The sequence below is a fragment of the Somniosus microcephalus genome, unplaced genomic scaffold (genome assembly GCF_052327205.1).
Source record: "Somniosus microcephalus isolate GS21.2 unplaced genomic scaffold, FLI_Smic_1.0 unresolved_chr7, whole genome shotgun sequence".
Classification (NCBI taxonomy): Eukaryota; Metazoa; Chordata; class Chondrichthyes; order Squaliformes; family Somniosidae; genus Somniosus; species Somniosus microcephalus.
In genome coordinates, this window is record NW_028225185.1 from 9,259,737 (window position 1) to 9,278,296 (window position 18,560).

At 47.4% G+C, this 18,560-nt stretch overlaps 1 protein-coding gene across 1 annotated transcript; it reads right to left on the reverse strand.

The window, feature by feature from the left end:
* Positions 1-12,628: 12,628 nt before the first annotated feature.
* LOC147086474 (immunoglobulin lambda-1 light chain-like) lies at positions 12,629-17,047 on the reverse strand. Its single transcript, XM_085978574.1, has 3 exons — positions 16,914-17,047; positions 16,408-16,761; positions 12,629-13,288 (listed from the first exon to the last, which is right to left on the reverse strand). Exons 1-3 carry the CDS (start codon positions 16,960-16,962, stop codon positions 12,960-12,962), a joined length of 732 nt encoding a protein of 243 aa, XP_085834700.1. The 5' UTR covers positions 16,963-17,047; the 3' UTR covers positions 12,629-12,959.
* Positions 17,048-18,560: the final 1,513 nt, after the last annotated feature.

The window sequence follows — 18,560 nt, forward strand, 5'->3', positions numbered from 1 at the left end:
GGGATCTATGTACATGTACACCAAGGTCCCTCTGACCCTCTGTACTTCCTAGGGTCCTACCACTCATTGTGTATTCCCTTGCCTTATTTGTCCGTCCAAAATGCATCACCTCGCACTTTTCAGGGTTAAATTCCATTGGCCACTTTTCCGCCCATCTGACCAACCCGTTTATATCGTCCTGTAGCCGGAGGCTTTCCTCCTCGCAATTTACCACCCCACCAATTTTCGTGTCATCTGCGAACTTACTGATCATACCTTTTACATTCTCATCCAAATCATTTATGTAGATCACAAACAATAAGGGACCCAGCACCGATCCCTGAGGTACCCCACTGGACACAGGCTTCCAGTCACAAAAGCAACCTTCGACCATCACCCTCTGCCTCCTGCCACTCAGCCAGTTTAGGATCCAACGCGCCAAGGCACCCTGGATCCCATGGGCTCTTACCTTCTTGACCAGTCTCCTATGCGGGACTTTGTCAAACGCTTTACTGAAGTCCATGTAAACCACATCCACAGCATTTCCCTCATCCACCCCACTAGTCACCCCCTCGAAAAATTCGATCAGATTTGTTAGACATGATTTACCCTTGACAAAGCCATGCTGACTATCCCCGATTAATCCTTGCCTCTCCAAGTGGAGATTAATTTTGGCCCTCAGAATTTTTTCCAATAATTTCCCCACCACAGATGTTAGACTCACTGGCCTGTAATTCCCTGGTTTATCCCTGCTACCCTTCTTGAATAATGGTACTACGTTAGCTGTTCTCCAGTCCTCTGGTACATCCCCTGTGGCCAGAGAGGTTCTGAAAATTAGTGTCAGAGCCCCTGCAATCTCCTCCCTTGCCTCCCACAGCAGCCTGGGATACATCTCGTCCGGGCCTGGGGATTTATCAACTTTTTGGCCCGCTAAAACCGCTAGCACCTCCTCCCTCTCGATGCTAATATGTTCAAGTATGTCACAGTCCCCTTGCCCGATTTCTATGTCTGCATCGTCTTTCTCCATAGTGAACACAGATGCAAAAAATTCATTTAAAACCCCGCCTACATCCTCTGGCTCTACACACAGATTGCCACTTTGGTCCCTAATGGGCCCTACCCTTTCCCTGGTTATCCTCTTGCCCTTAATATACTTATAAAACATCTTAGGATTTTCCTTTATTTTGCTCGCCAGTGTTATTTCATGGCCCCTCCTCGCCCTCCTAATTTCTTTTTTAAGTATGCCCCTGCACTTTTTATACTCCTCTAGGGCTTCTTCTGTCTTTAGTCTTTTGTAACTGCCAAAAGCCCCCCTTTTATTTCTAATGCATTTTTGTATATCCCTTGTCATCCAAGGTTCCCTTTGCTTGTTGGTCCCACCCTTGACCTTTACAGGAACATGTTGGCGTTGTACTCTCTCTATTTCCCTTCTGAAAGTCTCCCACTGTTTTGATGTGGATTTTCCTATAAGCAGCTGCTCCCAGTCCAGTTTGGCCAGATCCTGCCTTATCATATTAAAATCGGCCTTCCCCCAATTTAGAACCCTTATTTCCGGGCCGTCTTTGTCTTTTTCCATGACCACCTTAAAACTCACCGAATTATGGTCACTGTCGCCAAAATGCTCTCCTACTGACACTTCCACCACTTGCCCGGCTACATTCCCCAGAATTAGGTCCAGTACCGCCCCCTCTCTTGCAGGACTTTCTACATGTTGGCTCAAAAAGCTCTCCTGGATGCACTTTAAGAATTCTGCACCCTCTAAGCCTTTCACACTCTGACTGTCCCAATTTATATTGGGGAAGTTGAAATCCCCCACTATTATTACCCTATTATTTTCGCACTTCTCTGAGATTTGCCTACATATCTGTTCCTCTATCTCCCCCTGACTGTTTGGGGGCCTATAGTACACTCCCTGCGCTCCTCTAATTCTGGCCTCTTGAGCATCGCTCCACCATTGGCGGCAGAGCTTTCAACTGCCTGGGCCCTTAGCTCTGGACTTCCCTCGCTGCACCTCTCTGCTTCTCTACCTCTCTTTCCGCCATTAAGACACTCCCTAAATCCTGCTTCTTTGACCAAGTTTTTGGTCATCGGCACTAATATCTCCTCATGTGGCTGGGTCTCAAATTTTTTTGGAAACACTCCTGTGAAGTGACTTTGGACGTTTTGCTAAATTAAAGGTGCTATATGAATATAAGTTTTTGTTGTTGTTGGAGTTGGGACGGGACTTTAGGCGGGATTCACATTGAAGAGTCTACCTTACAGCAAACCAACTCTATTTATTCAGCAGACCGAGTCTATTTAAGCAGCGCATGACAGCAAACAGTCTACAGGGTCTATTTAAAAAGAGCATGAATAAACTACATCAAACAGAACTCATGACCGGAACTGAGCAACTTCGCCTGGTAAATGCTGGGTGATTTCTCCAGCATAATGCAGTGAATCGAGGATACTTAGAGAATACAAATTATGTGCGGAGGAAGTTACTGTTACATATTTAGGTGTTACCAAGAGGAGCTATTCGTTTTTTACAGTATTTATCATACTACCCAATGCCATAATACAGCTGAACACATTTCATCTACTTACATAGCAGTGAATTGTGCCGGAGAAATGTAGCAATGGGGAAGCGGGCATGTACTAAATCATCACAATCGGAGATTAATATGGAAAGAAGGAACCGTGAAGAATTATTAATTATTACTTGTAAAGTGCGCCTTTCTGGAAACATGTTGCCAGGGTTTATAGCGCCATTTCAGTTAGTACAGTGGGTGCAGGAACAGAAAGACCTGGGGTTCAGGTACACCCATCTTTCAAAGTGTCAGGACAGGTTGTGAATGCTGTTAAAATAGAGGTATAGATGACAAAACAGGGCTGTTATGCAAAACGTTAATAAACACTGGTTAGGCCTCAGCTGGAGTATTGTGTTCAATTCTGGGCACCACACGTTAAGAAGGATGTCAAGACCTGTAGAGGGTGCAGAGGAGATATACTAGAATAGTACCAGGGATGAGGGACTTCAGTCGTGCAGAGAGACTGGAGAGGCTGCGATTGTTCTCCTTAGAGCAGGGAGGGCGTAATGAAATCTGTTTGCCTTGCCTGTATTTGTTCTTGCCTGTATTCGTTTTGCACTCATGTATATTACCCATCCCCACACGGGGTATAGTTTCACTTCCTCTCTCCTGACTAACCTGGAAGGTTCCAGGTCTTGGCTCTTGGTTCCGCCCCTGACTTCTCTTACATAAAGATCCCAGGATCTGTATGACTCCTTCCTAGGAGCCAGTCAGTGTGTTGAGATGTTAGCTCTGATCTTAGTGATTAAAAGATAACTTGTTAAAGCCTATAACTTCTAGTTTTGTGGTTATTGAAGGCACATCAATTTTAATCACTAAAGAATACTACGATGGATCGACTCCTAAAACCAGAGCATCTGGGCTTGGATCCATATTCTGCTGAAGCATCAAATCAATTTGGACACTGGCTCAAATACTTTGAACTCTTCGCGAGGGCCTCATCCACTAGCGAGGTAGATAAACTGAGTCTACTGACTACTCGCGTTAATCATCGGATTTATTCGTTCATCCGGGATGCCACCTCTTACACGGAGGCCATCACTATCCTGAAGGCCCAATACCAGAGGCCAGTAAACGAAGTGTATGCCAGACATCTGCTGGCTACACGCAGGCAGCGACCAGAGGAATCAATGGACGATTTCCTACAGGGCCTAAAGGACTTGGTCCGGGACTGTAACTGCAAGGCCGTGACGGCCAACGTGTACTCTGACGAATTGGTCCACGATTCCTTCATCACGGGCCTCAAATCGAATTATATCCGGCAGAGACTGCTGGAGAAGGAGGTCCTGGACTTAAAAAAGGCAGTGGCCACTGCACGATCGCTGGACGTGGCCCAGAAAAACTCTGACTCTTATTCTTCCGGCCATGCGGCCCTCACCGCCTCGTGCGCACCGAGCGGGCCGCCATCTTGGAATCAGCCATCTTCCCCATCCAGGTCTCAGACCAGCTCTACACCGCCGGAGTCCCCACACAGTAGTTCACCCAGGCGTCCTACTACAGCGGCAATGTCTCAAGGCCCGAAATGCTACTTCTGCGGCCAGGCCAAGCACCCCAGACAACGATGCCCAGTGAAGGATGCTACATGCTTCAAATGTAAGAAAAAGGGGCATTTTAGCAAAGTCTGCAGGGGGAATCCGATTTCCAACTCCGTCACCGCCTCGTGCGTGCCGTGCGGGCCGCCATCTTGGGATCCGCCATCTTTTCCCGACTCAACGGCCGCCCAGGGCCCAACAGTGGCTTTGATCACGGTGGATCAATCCAGGCCACACCCGTTGACAAAATCCATGATGGACATACAAGGTAAACGGGAATTTAACGAAATGTTTAATTGACTGTGGGAGTACCGAGAGTTTTATCCACCCTAGCCTGGTACGGCAGCACTCATTAACGGTAACCCCTACACGGAGCAGAATTGCTATGGCTGCTAAGCCCCACACTTCGGACATTTTGGGCTACTGTGTGGTAACACTGACTGTAAAAGGCACGGACTACAAGGATTTTAAACTCCTCGTGATGCCAGAACTCTGTGTTAATGTAATCTTGGGCCTGGACTTCCAGTGCCACCACGAAAGTGTCACGCTAGCATATGGCGGGTCCCAGCCGCCACTCACAGTCTGTGGCCTATCAACCTTAAAAATCAGCCCGCCCTCTTTATTCGCTAATCTCACTCCGAACTGTAGGCCCATAGCGACCAAAAGTAGATGGTACAGTCTGGAAGACAGACACTTTATCAAGGCGGAAGTGGACAGACTCCTGCGGGACGGCATTATTGAATGCAGTACCAGTCCGTGGCGTGCCCAAGTAGTCATAGTTAAAAATAGCGAAAAGAAACGGATGGTAATTGACTACAGCCAGACTGTTAATATTTATACCCAGCTGGACGCCTACCCTTTACCCCGCATATCAGAAATGGTCAACCAGATCGCGCAATACCGAGTCTTCTCGACTATCGACCTCAAATCCGCGTATCTCCAGCTCCCCATTAGAACGGAGGACCGCACATACACCGCCTTTGAGGCAAACGGACGCCTCTACCATTTTCTCAGAGTGCCCTTCGGGGTAACAAATGGGGTCTCGGTCTTCCAACGTGAGATGGACCGCATGGTTGACTAGAATAAACTACAAGCTACCTACCCCTATCTGGAAAATGTCACTATCTGCGGGCACAACCAGCAAGACCACGATCTAAATCTTGCGAGATTTTTAAAAACTGCCCTAAAACTGAATCTAACCTACAATGAAGACAAATGTGTCTTCAACACAACCCGTCTCTGTATCCTCAGCTGTGTGGTGGAAGATGGGCTAATTGGACCGGACCCTGACCGATTACGCCACCTAAAGGAACTTCCCCCGGCGCACAATCCCAAAGCTTTAAAAAGGTGCCTGGGATTTTTTTCGTATTATGCCCAATGGGTGCCCAATTACTCTGATAAGGCCCGACCCCTCATTAAATCGACGTCCTTCCCACTATCAGCTGAAGCTCGGGAGGCTTTCACCAGTATCAAACGGACATTGAAAGGGCTGCACTGTGTGCAGTGGATGAAAGCATTCCCTTTGAAGTCGAAAGCGATGCGTCAGACTTTGCTTTAGCTGCGACCCTCAATCAGGTTGGGAGACCTGTGGCCTTCTTCTCCCGAACCCTTCAGGGACCTGAAATCAGGCACTCTTCTGTCGAGAAGGAGGCACAGGCTATAGTGGAGGCAGTGTGGCACTGGAGACACTACCTAGCCGGCAAACATTTCACCCTGCTCACCGACCAGCGGTCGGTGGCTTTCATGTTTAATAACAAACAAAGGGGGAAAATCAAGAATGACAAAATACTCAGGTGGAGGATCGAACTATCCACGTTCGACTATGATATTATGTACAGGCCGGGAGCCCTTAATGAACCCGCAGACGCCCTATCACGGGGAATGTGTGCCAGCATTCATACGGACAAATTACAGGGTCTCCACAACGACCTCTGTCACCCAGGGGTCACCCGACTATACCATTTTATAAATTCCTGCAATCTGCCCCACTCCATCGAGGAGGTCAGGGCAATGACCAGAGCCTGCCGCATCTGTGCGGAATGCAAGCCTTGTTTCTACAGGCCTGACCGTGCACACCTTATCAAAGCCACACGGCGATTCGAGCGCCTAAGTCTGGACTTCAAGGGACCCCTTCCCTCTGCCGACCATAACGTATACTTCCTCAATATCATCGATGAATATTCCCGCTTCCCCTTCGCCATTCCCTGCCCAGACATGACCAGTGCCACGGTCATCAAGTGTCTCGGTAATCTATTCTGCATGTTTGGCATGCCGAACTACATACACAGCGATAGGGGGACGTCATTTATGAGTGACAAACTGTGCCAGTTCTTGCTCTCAAAGGGGATAGCCACTAGCAGAACCACTAGGTACAACCCCCGGGGTAATGGGCAAGTGGAAAGGGAGAATGCTACTGTTTGGAAGGCTGTCACGTTAGCCTTAAAGTCAAAAGGCCTTCCGACCTCCCGCTGGCAGGAAGTCCTCCCAGACATGCTCCACTCCATAAAGTCTCTGTTATGTACAGCTACTAACGCTACCCCTCACGAAAAGATGTTCGTTTTCCCCCGGAAATCGATCTCGGGCATATCTCTACCCGCATGGCTGACGTCTCCGGGGACAGTACTATTGCGGAAGCACGTGAGAGGCCATAAAACGGACCCCCTTGTGGAAAAGGTACAGCTCCTCCATGCAAACCCTCAGTACGCCTATATTGAATACTCTGACGGGCGAGAGGACACTGTTTCCATAAAAGACCTCGCTCCCTCGGGGAGCGGAGAGAACGGTGAGAGACTACCCGAGGAAGACCTACACCAAAAAGAGACAGGACGCCCAGAGGTGTCAATACCCAACTTTAACCTGGAGGACACTGCAGATAGCCTGGAAGACACTGCGGAGGCCCGGACAGCGGAGGAAACAGAATCCACTCCCCTAGAGGCACCCCAACCGGCTTTGCGCCGATCACTGAGAACCGCAAAACCTCCTGACAGACTCACTTACACCAACTTTTAAGAAACATCACCCCGATGGACTAAATCTAAAGAAGGGGTGAATGTAATGAAATCTGTTTGTCTTGCCTGTATTCGTTCTTGCCTGTATTCGTTTTGCACTCATGTATATTACCCTCCCCCACACGGTGTATAGTTTCACTTCCTCTTTCCTGACTAACCTGGAAGGTTCCAGGTCTTGGCTCTTGGTTCCGCCCCTGACTTCTCTTACATAAAGATCCCAGGAACTGTATGACTCATTCCTGCGAGCCAGTCAGTGTGTTGAGAGGTTAGCTCTGATCTTAGTGATTAAAAGCCAACTTGTTAAAGTCTATAACTTCTAGTTTTGTGGTTATTGAAGGCACATCAGAGGGTTAAGGGGTGATTTCGATGCCAGATTTCCGGAGCACTGGGAAATCCAGCTCACAGCCGTTAAATTCCAGTCAGGTTGCCAACTGCACTGTGGGAGCCTGATTTAAATATTATAATGAGGTTTCCCACCTGAGAGCTTAAATATGGCGGCAGGAGCTTATGCAGTGAGTTCAGGTGGGGTTAGCCCATGTTTATATGTATCTACCCTGCCTCTCCCACCCATCTTATTCCCATCCAATCCCCCAAGACAGTACCCTTGTCCTATTCCATTCAGGAATTAATTTCTAGGTGAATAAAATATTCTAACAGCACTATTTGTAGGTCATACAGCACCAGCAAAAACTTGTTTTTATACAGCGCCTTTAACATAGTAAAACGTCCCAAGGTGCTTCACAGGAGCGATTATCAGACAACATTTGACACCGAGCCACATAAGGATATATTAGGACAGGTGACCAAAAGCTTGGCCAAAGAGGTAGGTTTTAAAGAGGCTCTTAAAGGTGAAGGGAGAGGCGGTGAGTTTGGGGAAGGGCTTGGGACAGATTGGGATCCATGCAGTTTTGTCACCAACAATTAAAATATGAAATGTTGAGAAATTTGCGGGGGAATCGAACAGGTGGAGCACTTTAAGTGACAGAAGTGTCATTCCGCCGGATTCACACCTCCCGGATTGTCCTTTCACTTTGGAGTCAAGGCCGAAACTTTGCTTACCTGGGCGGGTCCGGTGCAGGCGGTGGCCATGGCGGGTCGCGACCCTGTTGCTGGCTCCATCCCGCTGTTGAAAATGAATTTACCTTAATGGGGCTTATTGGAGCCCGCCCAGCGCGTTACCCGGCCCAATAAGATGGAGCGGGACTGGTGACGTCATTCATGACGCGTTTTCAGCCGAGACCTTTAAAGGGACCATGGCCCCATCACAGTTGAAGTTTAATCTAACATAGTGCTGTCGGTGCAATATGGGGCATGGGGGCGAGATGACAGCGGGATCCTGATCCTCTGTCAAAAATATCAACATTCCCTACCGATCCGGCACCGATCTCACCCGCTATCACCCCTGAAAATTCCGTCTGGGTCTGTACCGAGTTCTAACTGACTGCAACCTAAAGTCTAACGGCATCTTAGATGGGTATTTTGCTGGCGTTAGCGGGCGGGATCAGGGGCGGATCATGGGGAAATATTTTTTTTTGCAGTGGTCGGGTACCCGCTGTCAACCCGCCTCCACACAACTTTACTAAATGTGGGGTCTGTCAGCGCTGAGCAGACCCAATGCGCAGCGGCGGGGGTGGTAACTCAGGTCATTATGTCCTTGATAACAGATGTGTAACAACAATTTTGAGCTCACCTTTAGAATTTGCCAGCTCGCCAACGCGGTCCACGCTGCTCGTGTATCACGTCTGTTAAGCTGGGCAGGAGTTGAAAAGCCATGGAATCCTCTCATTACTTGACATCTGGAAATTTGCTATAAATGTTCCCATCTCACAGCTGTTCACTTTCCAAGCTCAAAAGCTGTTGGTTATTGCATTTGGAAGACAGATTGAGCTTCATGCAGGTTGCAAGTGCTTGGAGCAAACTCTCTATCCAGTGTCACCTCATTGGAACAACATTTCACCATTGACAGTTCACCTGCCATCTATTCCATCAGCATGCATGCGGTTTATACTCTCTCCCTTTGGTCCAATCTGAGCACGATCAGCCACAACACCAGCCACACCAGGCACAGCAGCAGCACCAACAAACACACCAAATGTCTCTGCAATCACCTGATGCAGCACAGGACAGAGGGCATCAGCACCCAAGCACATTGCTGCCAGGGACGCCAGGGATGGCCTCACCATGGCCGAACTTACTTCACTTGATGCTCCACACCCATATTGCTGCCACATGATGTGCCAGGTTGGCACCACCCCACACCAACAACGTAAAGCATCATTACCTTGCCCAAGCTATTCCTTTCTCACTCATCAGCATTGCGGGGATGGGGTGGGCGGGTACAGTTATGTTTCAACATTCACTGCAACTCACTAAGCCACTTCCAAAGGTGCACAGCATTCTGTCGAAGAACAGAAAGTGTTGAAAATAAAGATTACCATGTCTGCCTGCATATTACAGAAATTCCAAATGAAAATTGTCTAAAACACACAAGTTCCTACCCTTTTGTGTTGTTAGTTGGTATGATTGGTCTAGGATGAGGGTGAGTGTGAGGGGAGACTAGTGAGATGTGGAAGTGAGAATGTAGATAGAGAGGGATGGATGGAGGTGCAAGGTAAGTTGGTGTGAGTAAATGTGTGCAGGAGTCCGACAGGGAAGACAGAGTGATGGAGATGTGATGAGTGTTAAAGCAGGATCAGATTGAGTTTGTCTTTGCATTAACATTGCGTGTTCTACTGAGGTGATTGAAAGGTTTGCACCACTGTAGCCCGGTCCTCTTGACGATATCCCTGCTTGTGTCCCCCTGTGCAATGTGCAACCAGGCTGCGTTGGTCTCCTGGAGAGGTCTCATTGGAAGGGGAAAGAACCTCCCTACGTGCTCTGGAGGGAGCCCTGGGAGAGCCTGGGTGCAGCCGTGCACCTCTGTGAAGTGCTTGTAAATGTTTACAGCACTTCAATGCTGCAGAACACGAACAGCACAAATGTCAAAGTAAATTTGCGCATGGACCCTTTAAGAAAACCTGCTGATGACGCGGCAATAAGTGACAGCATCTGAACGGCTTCCTTCAATTGGCTGGGAAACTCGCTGGGCGGGATTAACAAGCCCAATCAGGGGCAAGCCATGTCGGAGGGCGGGATTGAGCCAGGAGCGAGGCCGCAACCCGCCAACGACCTCGCCCGCCACGGACCCGCCCAGTTAGGGGAAATCTCGGTTTAAGTGTCTCCACAGGGAGTCCTTGACACAGACTTACTATATTGTCTGGGAATTGTTCATCTTTTCCTCTTTTGCTGCCCCGCGTGTAGTTCATAAACTATCTTCCAGTTCCTCGTTCACAGCCCAGCCCAAGGACCCTGACCATACGTTCATTCTCTGTACTTTTCCGACCTGGATGATGTTCCCTTTCAATACTTGATTGAGCAACGGAACCAGACTCAGTTTTAACAATCTCTTTCGTAATCTACTCCCAGAATGATGCGTGGCGCTCTTTAGTGAATGGCCTGTAATGGATCAATTTCACTTTTGAAGCTAGGGCGCCAAAGTGACACTTGTGGTCTCAGCACTAATCTACAGAAGCTGAAGGTTTGGAAATCAAAGAGCCACGTGATGTGTGGTGTCAGAATAATCCTTATCCTTCACTGTAATATATGCAGATAGGCTTAAGAGATAGAGAGATTAATAATCTTTATTTATCAGTACACTTACAGAAACGTAGCACCACCAGTGCTATCAGAATGACCTCAATTGTACTCACAAGCACAGCTATCTAATTACGCAAGGCAAGCATGGTGATTGTACGGCAGCACGTTCATAGTACGTGTGATTAATATAGAGTCACAGAGTCATAACCGCAAAGAAGTAGGCCATTCGGCCCATTGAGTCCGTGCCGACTCTCTGCGGACCCATCCAGTCAGTCCCATTCCCCCGCTCTATCCCTGTAGCTCTGCAGGTTTATTTCCCTCAAGTGCCTATCCAGTCTCCCCTTGAAAACATTGAGTGGCTCCGCTTCCACCACTTCCGTCGGCAGCGAATTTCAGGTCCTCACCACTCCATGGATATAATCGTTTATCCTCACATCCCCCCTGAATCTCTTGCCCAAATCCTTAAATATGTGTCCCCTATGCAAGCTCGTTGGTGCTCACGCATGCTACTCACACCCCCGCCTCCCCCCACCACTCTTGCACATGCTCATTGGCGACACTCTCCGTCCAGTGTTCTCTGGACATTTCACATACATGATTAACCATATTCAGGATCCTCACTGGCTGATCTAGGAGCACAGGAACAGGAGTAGATCCACAGCGGATTACCTCACACTCCCCCACATTGAGTGACATCTGTCATATTGCACTCCACTCACTGCCTGTTCATATCCCCTCCCAAACTGTTGCTCCCATCTACACAAGTTACTGTGCCTCCTAATTTAACACCACCTGCAAACTTAGATATACAACTATCTATTCCTTCATCCAGTTCATTAATATATACGGTGGAGAGATTGAGGCCCCAGAACAGATCCCTGGGGAACACCACATTTCACATCCCGCCAATCTGAGCACCTACTCATTATCCCGACACTCTGTCTGTTACTTCCCACCCAAACTCCAACCCAGATCAAAAGGCTCCCTCCAACTCCATGCGGTCTCAGCTTGGCCAATAATCTTTAACGTGGAACCTTATTGAGTGCCTTCTGGGAGTCCATATAGATTACATCCATAGACATTTCTTTGTCTATCTGATTAGTGACCTCCTGAAGAAACGCAACTACATTAGTCAGCCATGATTTACCTTTAACAAAGCCATGCTGGCCCCCACCTGATCAGTTCATATTTGCATAAGTGATCAGCCCCTCTATCCTTAATGACAGATTAGGTTAACTTCCCCACAACTGACGTTAAACTGACCGGCCGGTAGTTATCTGGTTTATCTCTCCCACCCTTCTTAAGTAATCCAGTATCTGGAGCACTGTGTACAGGTTCTGGGCACTGCATCTCAGAAAGGATATATTGGAAGGAGTTCAGCGCAGATATATCAGAATGTTACCAGGGATCCAAGGGTTGAATTATGAGGAGCGATTACAAAACCAGACTTGTAATCCTTGGAATATAGAATGTTAAGCGGTGATTTGATTGAGGTTTTTAGGATTTTGAAAGGAATTAATAGGGCAGATGGAGAGACATTACTCATCTGTTGGGGGACGTCCAGAACAATGGGGCATAACCTTAAAATTAATAAATTCAGTAGTGAATTCAGGAGCAACCTTATATACCCAGAGAGTGCTGAGAAATTGGAACTCACTTCCACATGCAATAGTTGACTGGAATAGCAGAAAAGTATTTAAGGGGAAGCTCGATAAGTACTTGAGCGACAAAGGACTAGAAGGATATGTTGATGGGCTGAGATGAAATAGATTGGGAAGAGCTTCGTTTGGAGCATAAACACCGGCATCGACTGATTGGGCTGAATGGCCTGTTTGTGTTGTACATTCTGTGTAATCCACTCAATGTCCCTTTGAGTGCTGAGTAAAGACGGACCACTTTAAGCTCGTGGCAGCATTTCATGTTTATTAAGAGCTGTGTTATACAAGTTCCCAATCACAATGTGCTCACAGACTAAAGGGGAATCTGTCCCCATTCTACACACAGCGAAAGTTTACACACAAGATATTGGTGACAGTTGTACAGAAAGTTCCATCTCACAAAGCTGGACAATCATTTCAGTCACTTCTGATATTATTAAACATTCGGATTTTGCCAAAAGCTGAAATTGCTACAGCGATTACATTGCCAAAAAGGCGGATTGCACACATCGAATGATCTGTTTCATTACATAAAACTCTAGCAAACATCAAACTCCACTGCCAACTCGCACCGCCTCAGTCGGAACACGAGGAGGCGCTGATGGTCTTGAGAAGAGGCGAGCTCAGGGAGCCGTGGCTGACGCTGCAGGAATAGCTGGAGCCCTTGTTCCAGGCGGCGGCGGGGACTCTCAGGTAACTGCCCAGGCTGTAGGATTGATCGCTGTCCGGGGACACGGCGCCTGTCGTCACCCCGCTGTCTGTCTCTTGGCCATCCACGCTCCAGCGGAGCCGCACCAAGCCCGGCTTAAAGCGACTCACCAGGCAGGACAGAGTGGCCGATCCCGAGCCGATTTCTTCCGAGGAGGGAGGGAGGAGAAGAACCGAGGGGCTTCGATCCTCGCTGCCTGTGTGTGGGGGGAGAGAAAATTCATTAGTTTATGGAATCCGTCAGCAGTGGGACGCTCCGAACTGAAATCAAAGACACCAAAGAACACCCAGAAAAAAATTCACTTTAAAATAAATTACTGATTAATACAGGGATCCAGTAAATTCTTAGATCTCTGCTCCTCTGCCAATACTTTTGCCTTCAGTATAACCGTGACTTGGTTCAGAAATAATTAATTGGCTGTAAAGCGCTTTGGGAATTCCTTAGGTCGTGAAAGGGGATTTTTAAAAGCAAATTCTTTCTTTCTTTCTTCCTTTCCTTCTTTCTTTTTTTCCTTCTTTCTTTCTAACTTGTAAAATAACAATAGAAAATGCTGGAAATACAGACCGGGTCAGTCAGCATGTGTGATGCGGAAAGATCAGTAACTGACCAGTTCAGGTGCAGGTTACACCCCCGGAACCGCACTAACCTGTCTGTTCCCGTTACACACACTGACCGACCGGCCGTGTATTCCCAGTATTTTCTGTTTTTATTTAATTTCCTATAATTGCAGTTTTTTCACCTTTTTGCTTGAATATAATAAAGCGTTTGATTGTCTTAAAATGCGGTCAGTGTTATCTTTAAAGAGATGAATTCACGGAGCTGTGAGCCGCTTTCCACCGAGAGTCCACATATGTTCTGATATCTCAAACTGATGCAGCCCTTTCAAAGAGCCGCCACAGGCACGATGGGCCGAATGGCCTCCTTCTGTGCTGTCTCATTCTATAAGTGTCCGGAAGTTTTTTTTACAATTACAATTTTTTTAGAATTACGTGTTAGAAACTGATCGGCTTTCAATGATGCGGCGATGATAATTGAGCCGGGTCTGTTGCCGGGTATTGAAGAGCTCACTGAATAAAGAGAGGACATTGTACACGGGCTGGGAATTAATGTAGTGACTCTGTCTAACAATATTGTCAATGGATTACATAGAATTACATAAAATATACAACACACAATACTGTAAATGTTTTACACAGAATATACGGCACAGAAACAGTTCATTCGGAATAACCAGTCCATGCCGGTGTTTATGATCCACTCGAGCCTCCTCCAATCCTTCCTCATCTAACTCTATCAGCATAACCCGCTATTCCCTTCTCCCTCACACGCCTCCTCTTAAATTCATCTGTACTATTCGCCTTAATCATTCCCCGTGATAGCGAATTCCACATTCTCCCCACTCTCTGGGTAAAGAATATTATCCTGAATTTCCTATTGCTTTTCTTGGTGACTATCTTATATTGATGGTCTCTAGTTTTGCTCTTCCCCACAAGTGGAAACATTCTCTCTGTGTCTAATCTATCAAAACCTTTCATCACTTTAAAGACCTCTATTCGGTCACCCCTCAGCCTTCTCTTTCCCCGGTTTGATGAAGGGTTTTCATTGTTCGATATTTCTGGTGAAATGGGGAACAAGGATTGTAAAAGATTATCGCTACAGAGAAAAGTATGGATTCCTCCCCGCGCGGGTTAACTGATTTCTCTCTCGGGATCAGCTCAGTCTTGCTGGTCCCGGAGCGATCCGTTCAACACTGGGCGGCAGCGTGACCCGACAGATCAACCCAGGAGAATCGGCGCTATCCCCGGGGGACACTGGACAGGGAGAGTCAGTGGACACAGCCTGGGGGAGGGGAGAGGGTCAGCAGCGAGAGAATGAGATGGAGAGAAAGTTCCCTTCAACAAGCATCACCCAGTCTCACACACACACGGGGCTGGTCAGTAATTGTCACTGCGCCGCTGCATGGTAAAGCGCCGGTTTTGCTCTATAAACAGCGGGGAAATTGCGAATAATGAGCTCAGACAGATTAAATATCGGAGCAGGAAAGTCCGAATAAAACCAGTTCCGTCAAACGAATACAATCCCGACTAATCACGGTGTTTCTGGCGACAGGGAGTCGATCCAACATGTTGTGTGCTGGGACAGCGGGTCTCGGGAGGGTCCTCTCTCTCTCCCAGCCCAGAGCCGGACACCCGACGGCTGCGGTCAGGGGGACAATACGCCACAGGAATAAAACCAGCAGCAACATTGAAAGTTGCAAATTACTGTAAATGGATTGGGATTCCCCCGGGGGATCTCCCGCCGGCTCCGGTCAATTTTTAAAAATTGAACGGTGCCCACTCTGGACAATAGATATAATTCTGCATGCACAAAGAAATAAGAAATGCATGGCATAGAATCACACAGCACAGAAGGAGGCCATTCGGCCCATCGTGCCTGTGCCGACAGTTTGAAAGAGCTCTCCAATCAGTCCCACTCCCCTGCTCTTTCCCCACAGCCCTGCAATAGTCTCCTGTTCAAGTCTCAGTGTAACATAGGGACATATTCAGTGTCCACTGTCAGAACCTCACAGTGTAGCTCACAGCTTTCTCTCTCTCTCTCTCTCTCTCTGTCTCTTGCAGCACCCGAATGATACCGGCGCTTCAAGGGTTAAATTACGAGGCCGGGGTGTTTAAAATGTGAAAAAGGATTCTATCAGGTAAACACAGAGAAACGATTTACTCCGGTCGGCGAATCAAGAACAAGGGGAGATCAACTTAAAAATAGATCCGGGCCGTTTAGGAGGGAAGTTCTTTTTCACACAGGCTCGAGAGGCTGAATGGCCTCCTCTTGTCCCTCTGTCACTATTTTATCAATCAGTTCTCCTATGAGGACATTCAGCCCATCGTGCTTGTGCCGGCTCTTTGAATAGAGCTCTCCAATTATTCCCACTCCCCTGCTCTTTCCCCAAAGCTCTGCATTATTCTTTTCAAGTATTTCTCCAATTCCCTTTTGAAAGTTACTATTGAATCTGCTTCCACCGCCCTTTCAGGCAGCGCGTTCCAGATCACAACAACTCGCTGCGTAAAAAGAACACTTCTCCTCATCTCCCCTATTGAATGGGAGCAGGAAATGGTGTCAAACTTCATTTCAGCGCAGTATTATTCCCCCAGGCGCTTCAACAATTCCAATTCTGACCAGTTTAACATGTTTTGGGTATAAATAGATCTAACGTCAAAATTCACTGAATGGAGATTTCTCTGGCGCCCGGGAATGAAAGCGACTGTAAATTAATAATAATTGAAACAATGTGAATGATAGAATGAGAGAGTCACTTACTCTTTATACTCAGGACGGTCCCCGGTCCGAAGATGATTCCCGAGTCCCACGTAGCACAGTAATAGACGGCGGAGTCACCGGGCACCAGGGTTCCGATGGTCAGAATGAAACTGTTACTGGAGGCGTCTCTGGAAGGTTGAAAACGGTCCGTGAAGCCGGTGCCTCGGTAGATGTTGCCATTGCTATGATGCATAATCACCCACACCGGAGCTTCCCCGGGTCGCTGTCGGTACCAGTACGCATGCTTGCTGCCCACAGCCCCGTTCTGCATCGCACACTGTAACCGGGCGGTCTGACCCGCGGAGACAGGATCGGATATTGGGGACTGATTGAGGACGGGAGCCGCCAGGACACCTTCAATAAAAGAAAAAAATCAACCCATTCAGAGACGTGGAGCAAATAGGACGTTAATGCTTCAATAAACACGGAGAAAAAACCGCCCGATTCTCGGTATTGAACCGATTTAGTTGCGGATAAACCCGTGAATAAAACCATCCGTCTCTCACCTGTTAAATGGATTAGCAGAGCCCACAGGAGATGCATCGCTGGAGCCATTTCCTCCGGAGAATCGCCAACAGCCGCCGCTCAAATTTCCGACTGAACCGTTCGCTGTTCCTGCAAACTCCGGGACCCGGTCCGTTTACAGTGTCTGCAAAGCCGAGACTCCGGGTCTATTTATTACCCGGTATGCAAATGGCTGGGAGGGGCCAGGAAAAGGAAGGAGGCAGATTTTAAATCGGGATTTTTATTTAAATCTATTTGTGCCTGACTAAATTATTACAATCTTAAACCTTTAATTTACAAATGCTTAAACTCCTATTGGAGATTCTGTTATGGGAATGTTCCAAGATTTCGAAGATTTTTGCGTTTAATGAATATTTAGTCTGTGTTCTACCCCAGAAAAATGAGGGGCGGATTGTAGAGATATGGATCAGCTGATGCACTTCCGCCGGAATCGTTCTGCTAACGCGCTGTTACCCTCTGATACACTGCATCAGATTTTAAAATAAACTTTCCCCCTAAAATACATATTTCATAATAGACTGACGTCCCTTTCTCTAAATCAGCAGCAAGGCAACCCTGGATTCGCCAATCCCTTTAAAATTGGTCTTTCAATTGACAAATATGATTTGGGCTTCAGTCTGTAAATACATTTCTGATGAGAATATTCCTGAGGCGGAGTAAATAGCGAATTAGATGAGTGAGAAAGAGGGGAAGAAAGCGGCATTTTACAGCCTGCCCCGGATTAAAGAGAAGTTGTTCTATTATAGTCTGAGTCATCCCCTTTAAAACTCAGGAGGGCAAATAAAACTCGGCACAATATCAATAAAATGACACCTTGCCTTTAATTTGCTGCGGTTCCGGTTAATGCGCGCAGCTCCCGTTTAAACCCTGTTCCAGTTGAATTATTAAGCGGCGGGGTCAGTTGTTTCTGGGGCTCTGTGATGTTCAACACTTCCCCTGTTTGGAGTCAATCCCTAACTCCCCACACTGAGTCTGGGTTCAGGTTTTTAAAAGGCAGATTGAAACTGCTTAGTGTCAGTTACTTGAGGGCGAAAGAAAAATGTATCAAATTGTCCATAAATGGGTTCTCTTGAGATGATAGATCAAAGGAAAATATTTTTTCTTTAATAAATATCTGAATTGTGTAACTGTGAAGTTAGGCATCCCCCTGTTCTTTAGAAAATCACATAGAGCGGCCGGAGGGATTCTCACCCCCGGGAGTAGCCGGCACTGAATTAGGGCAGGGATTTGTTCTCACCTGGACAAGGGGCTTTTCGGTGAAGCCCAGGTGCTTGGTTCTGTTTCTGCGCTTGAACTGATCACTGATTCCTCTGGTCTGTTAGAATTATTAAAGGGGCTTTGGTGCTGTGACTGGAGCTGCTCTCTCAACCTTGCACAGGGACCAGGAGCTTTGTCACTGCTGACACCGACACGGCTGACTGGAGAACCAATCATTGCAGAGCACTGGGCACAGCACGCACTGCACCTTGGGAACTGCAGTTCCACATAGAATGCAACAGTTATACTTTCCTTTCTGGCGCAAAAACACAAAAGGAAAAGTGGCCCAACAATGGCTAAGAAATTAAATTAAGGAGAGTATTAGATCCAAAGAGGAGTCATATAAAGTTGCCAGAAAAATTAGCAAGCAG

Excerpts from the sequence above, each read along its gene's own strand:
- LOC147086474 (XM_085978574.1), bottom strand. The coding sequence starts at position 16,962 with ATGGCTCCAGCGATGCATCTCCTGTGGGCTCTGCTAATCCATTTAACA. Across the intron at positions 16,762-16,913 it reads TCTGCTAATCCATTTAACAG|GTGTCCTGGCGGCTCCCGTC; the intron begins GTGAGAGACGGA and ends CTTTTATTGAAG. Across the intron at positions 13,289-16,407 it reads GACCGTCCTGAGTATAAAGA|GCAGCGAGGATCGAAGCCCC; the intron begins GTAAGTGACTCT and ends CCCCACACACAG.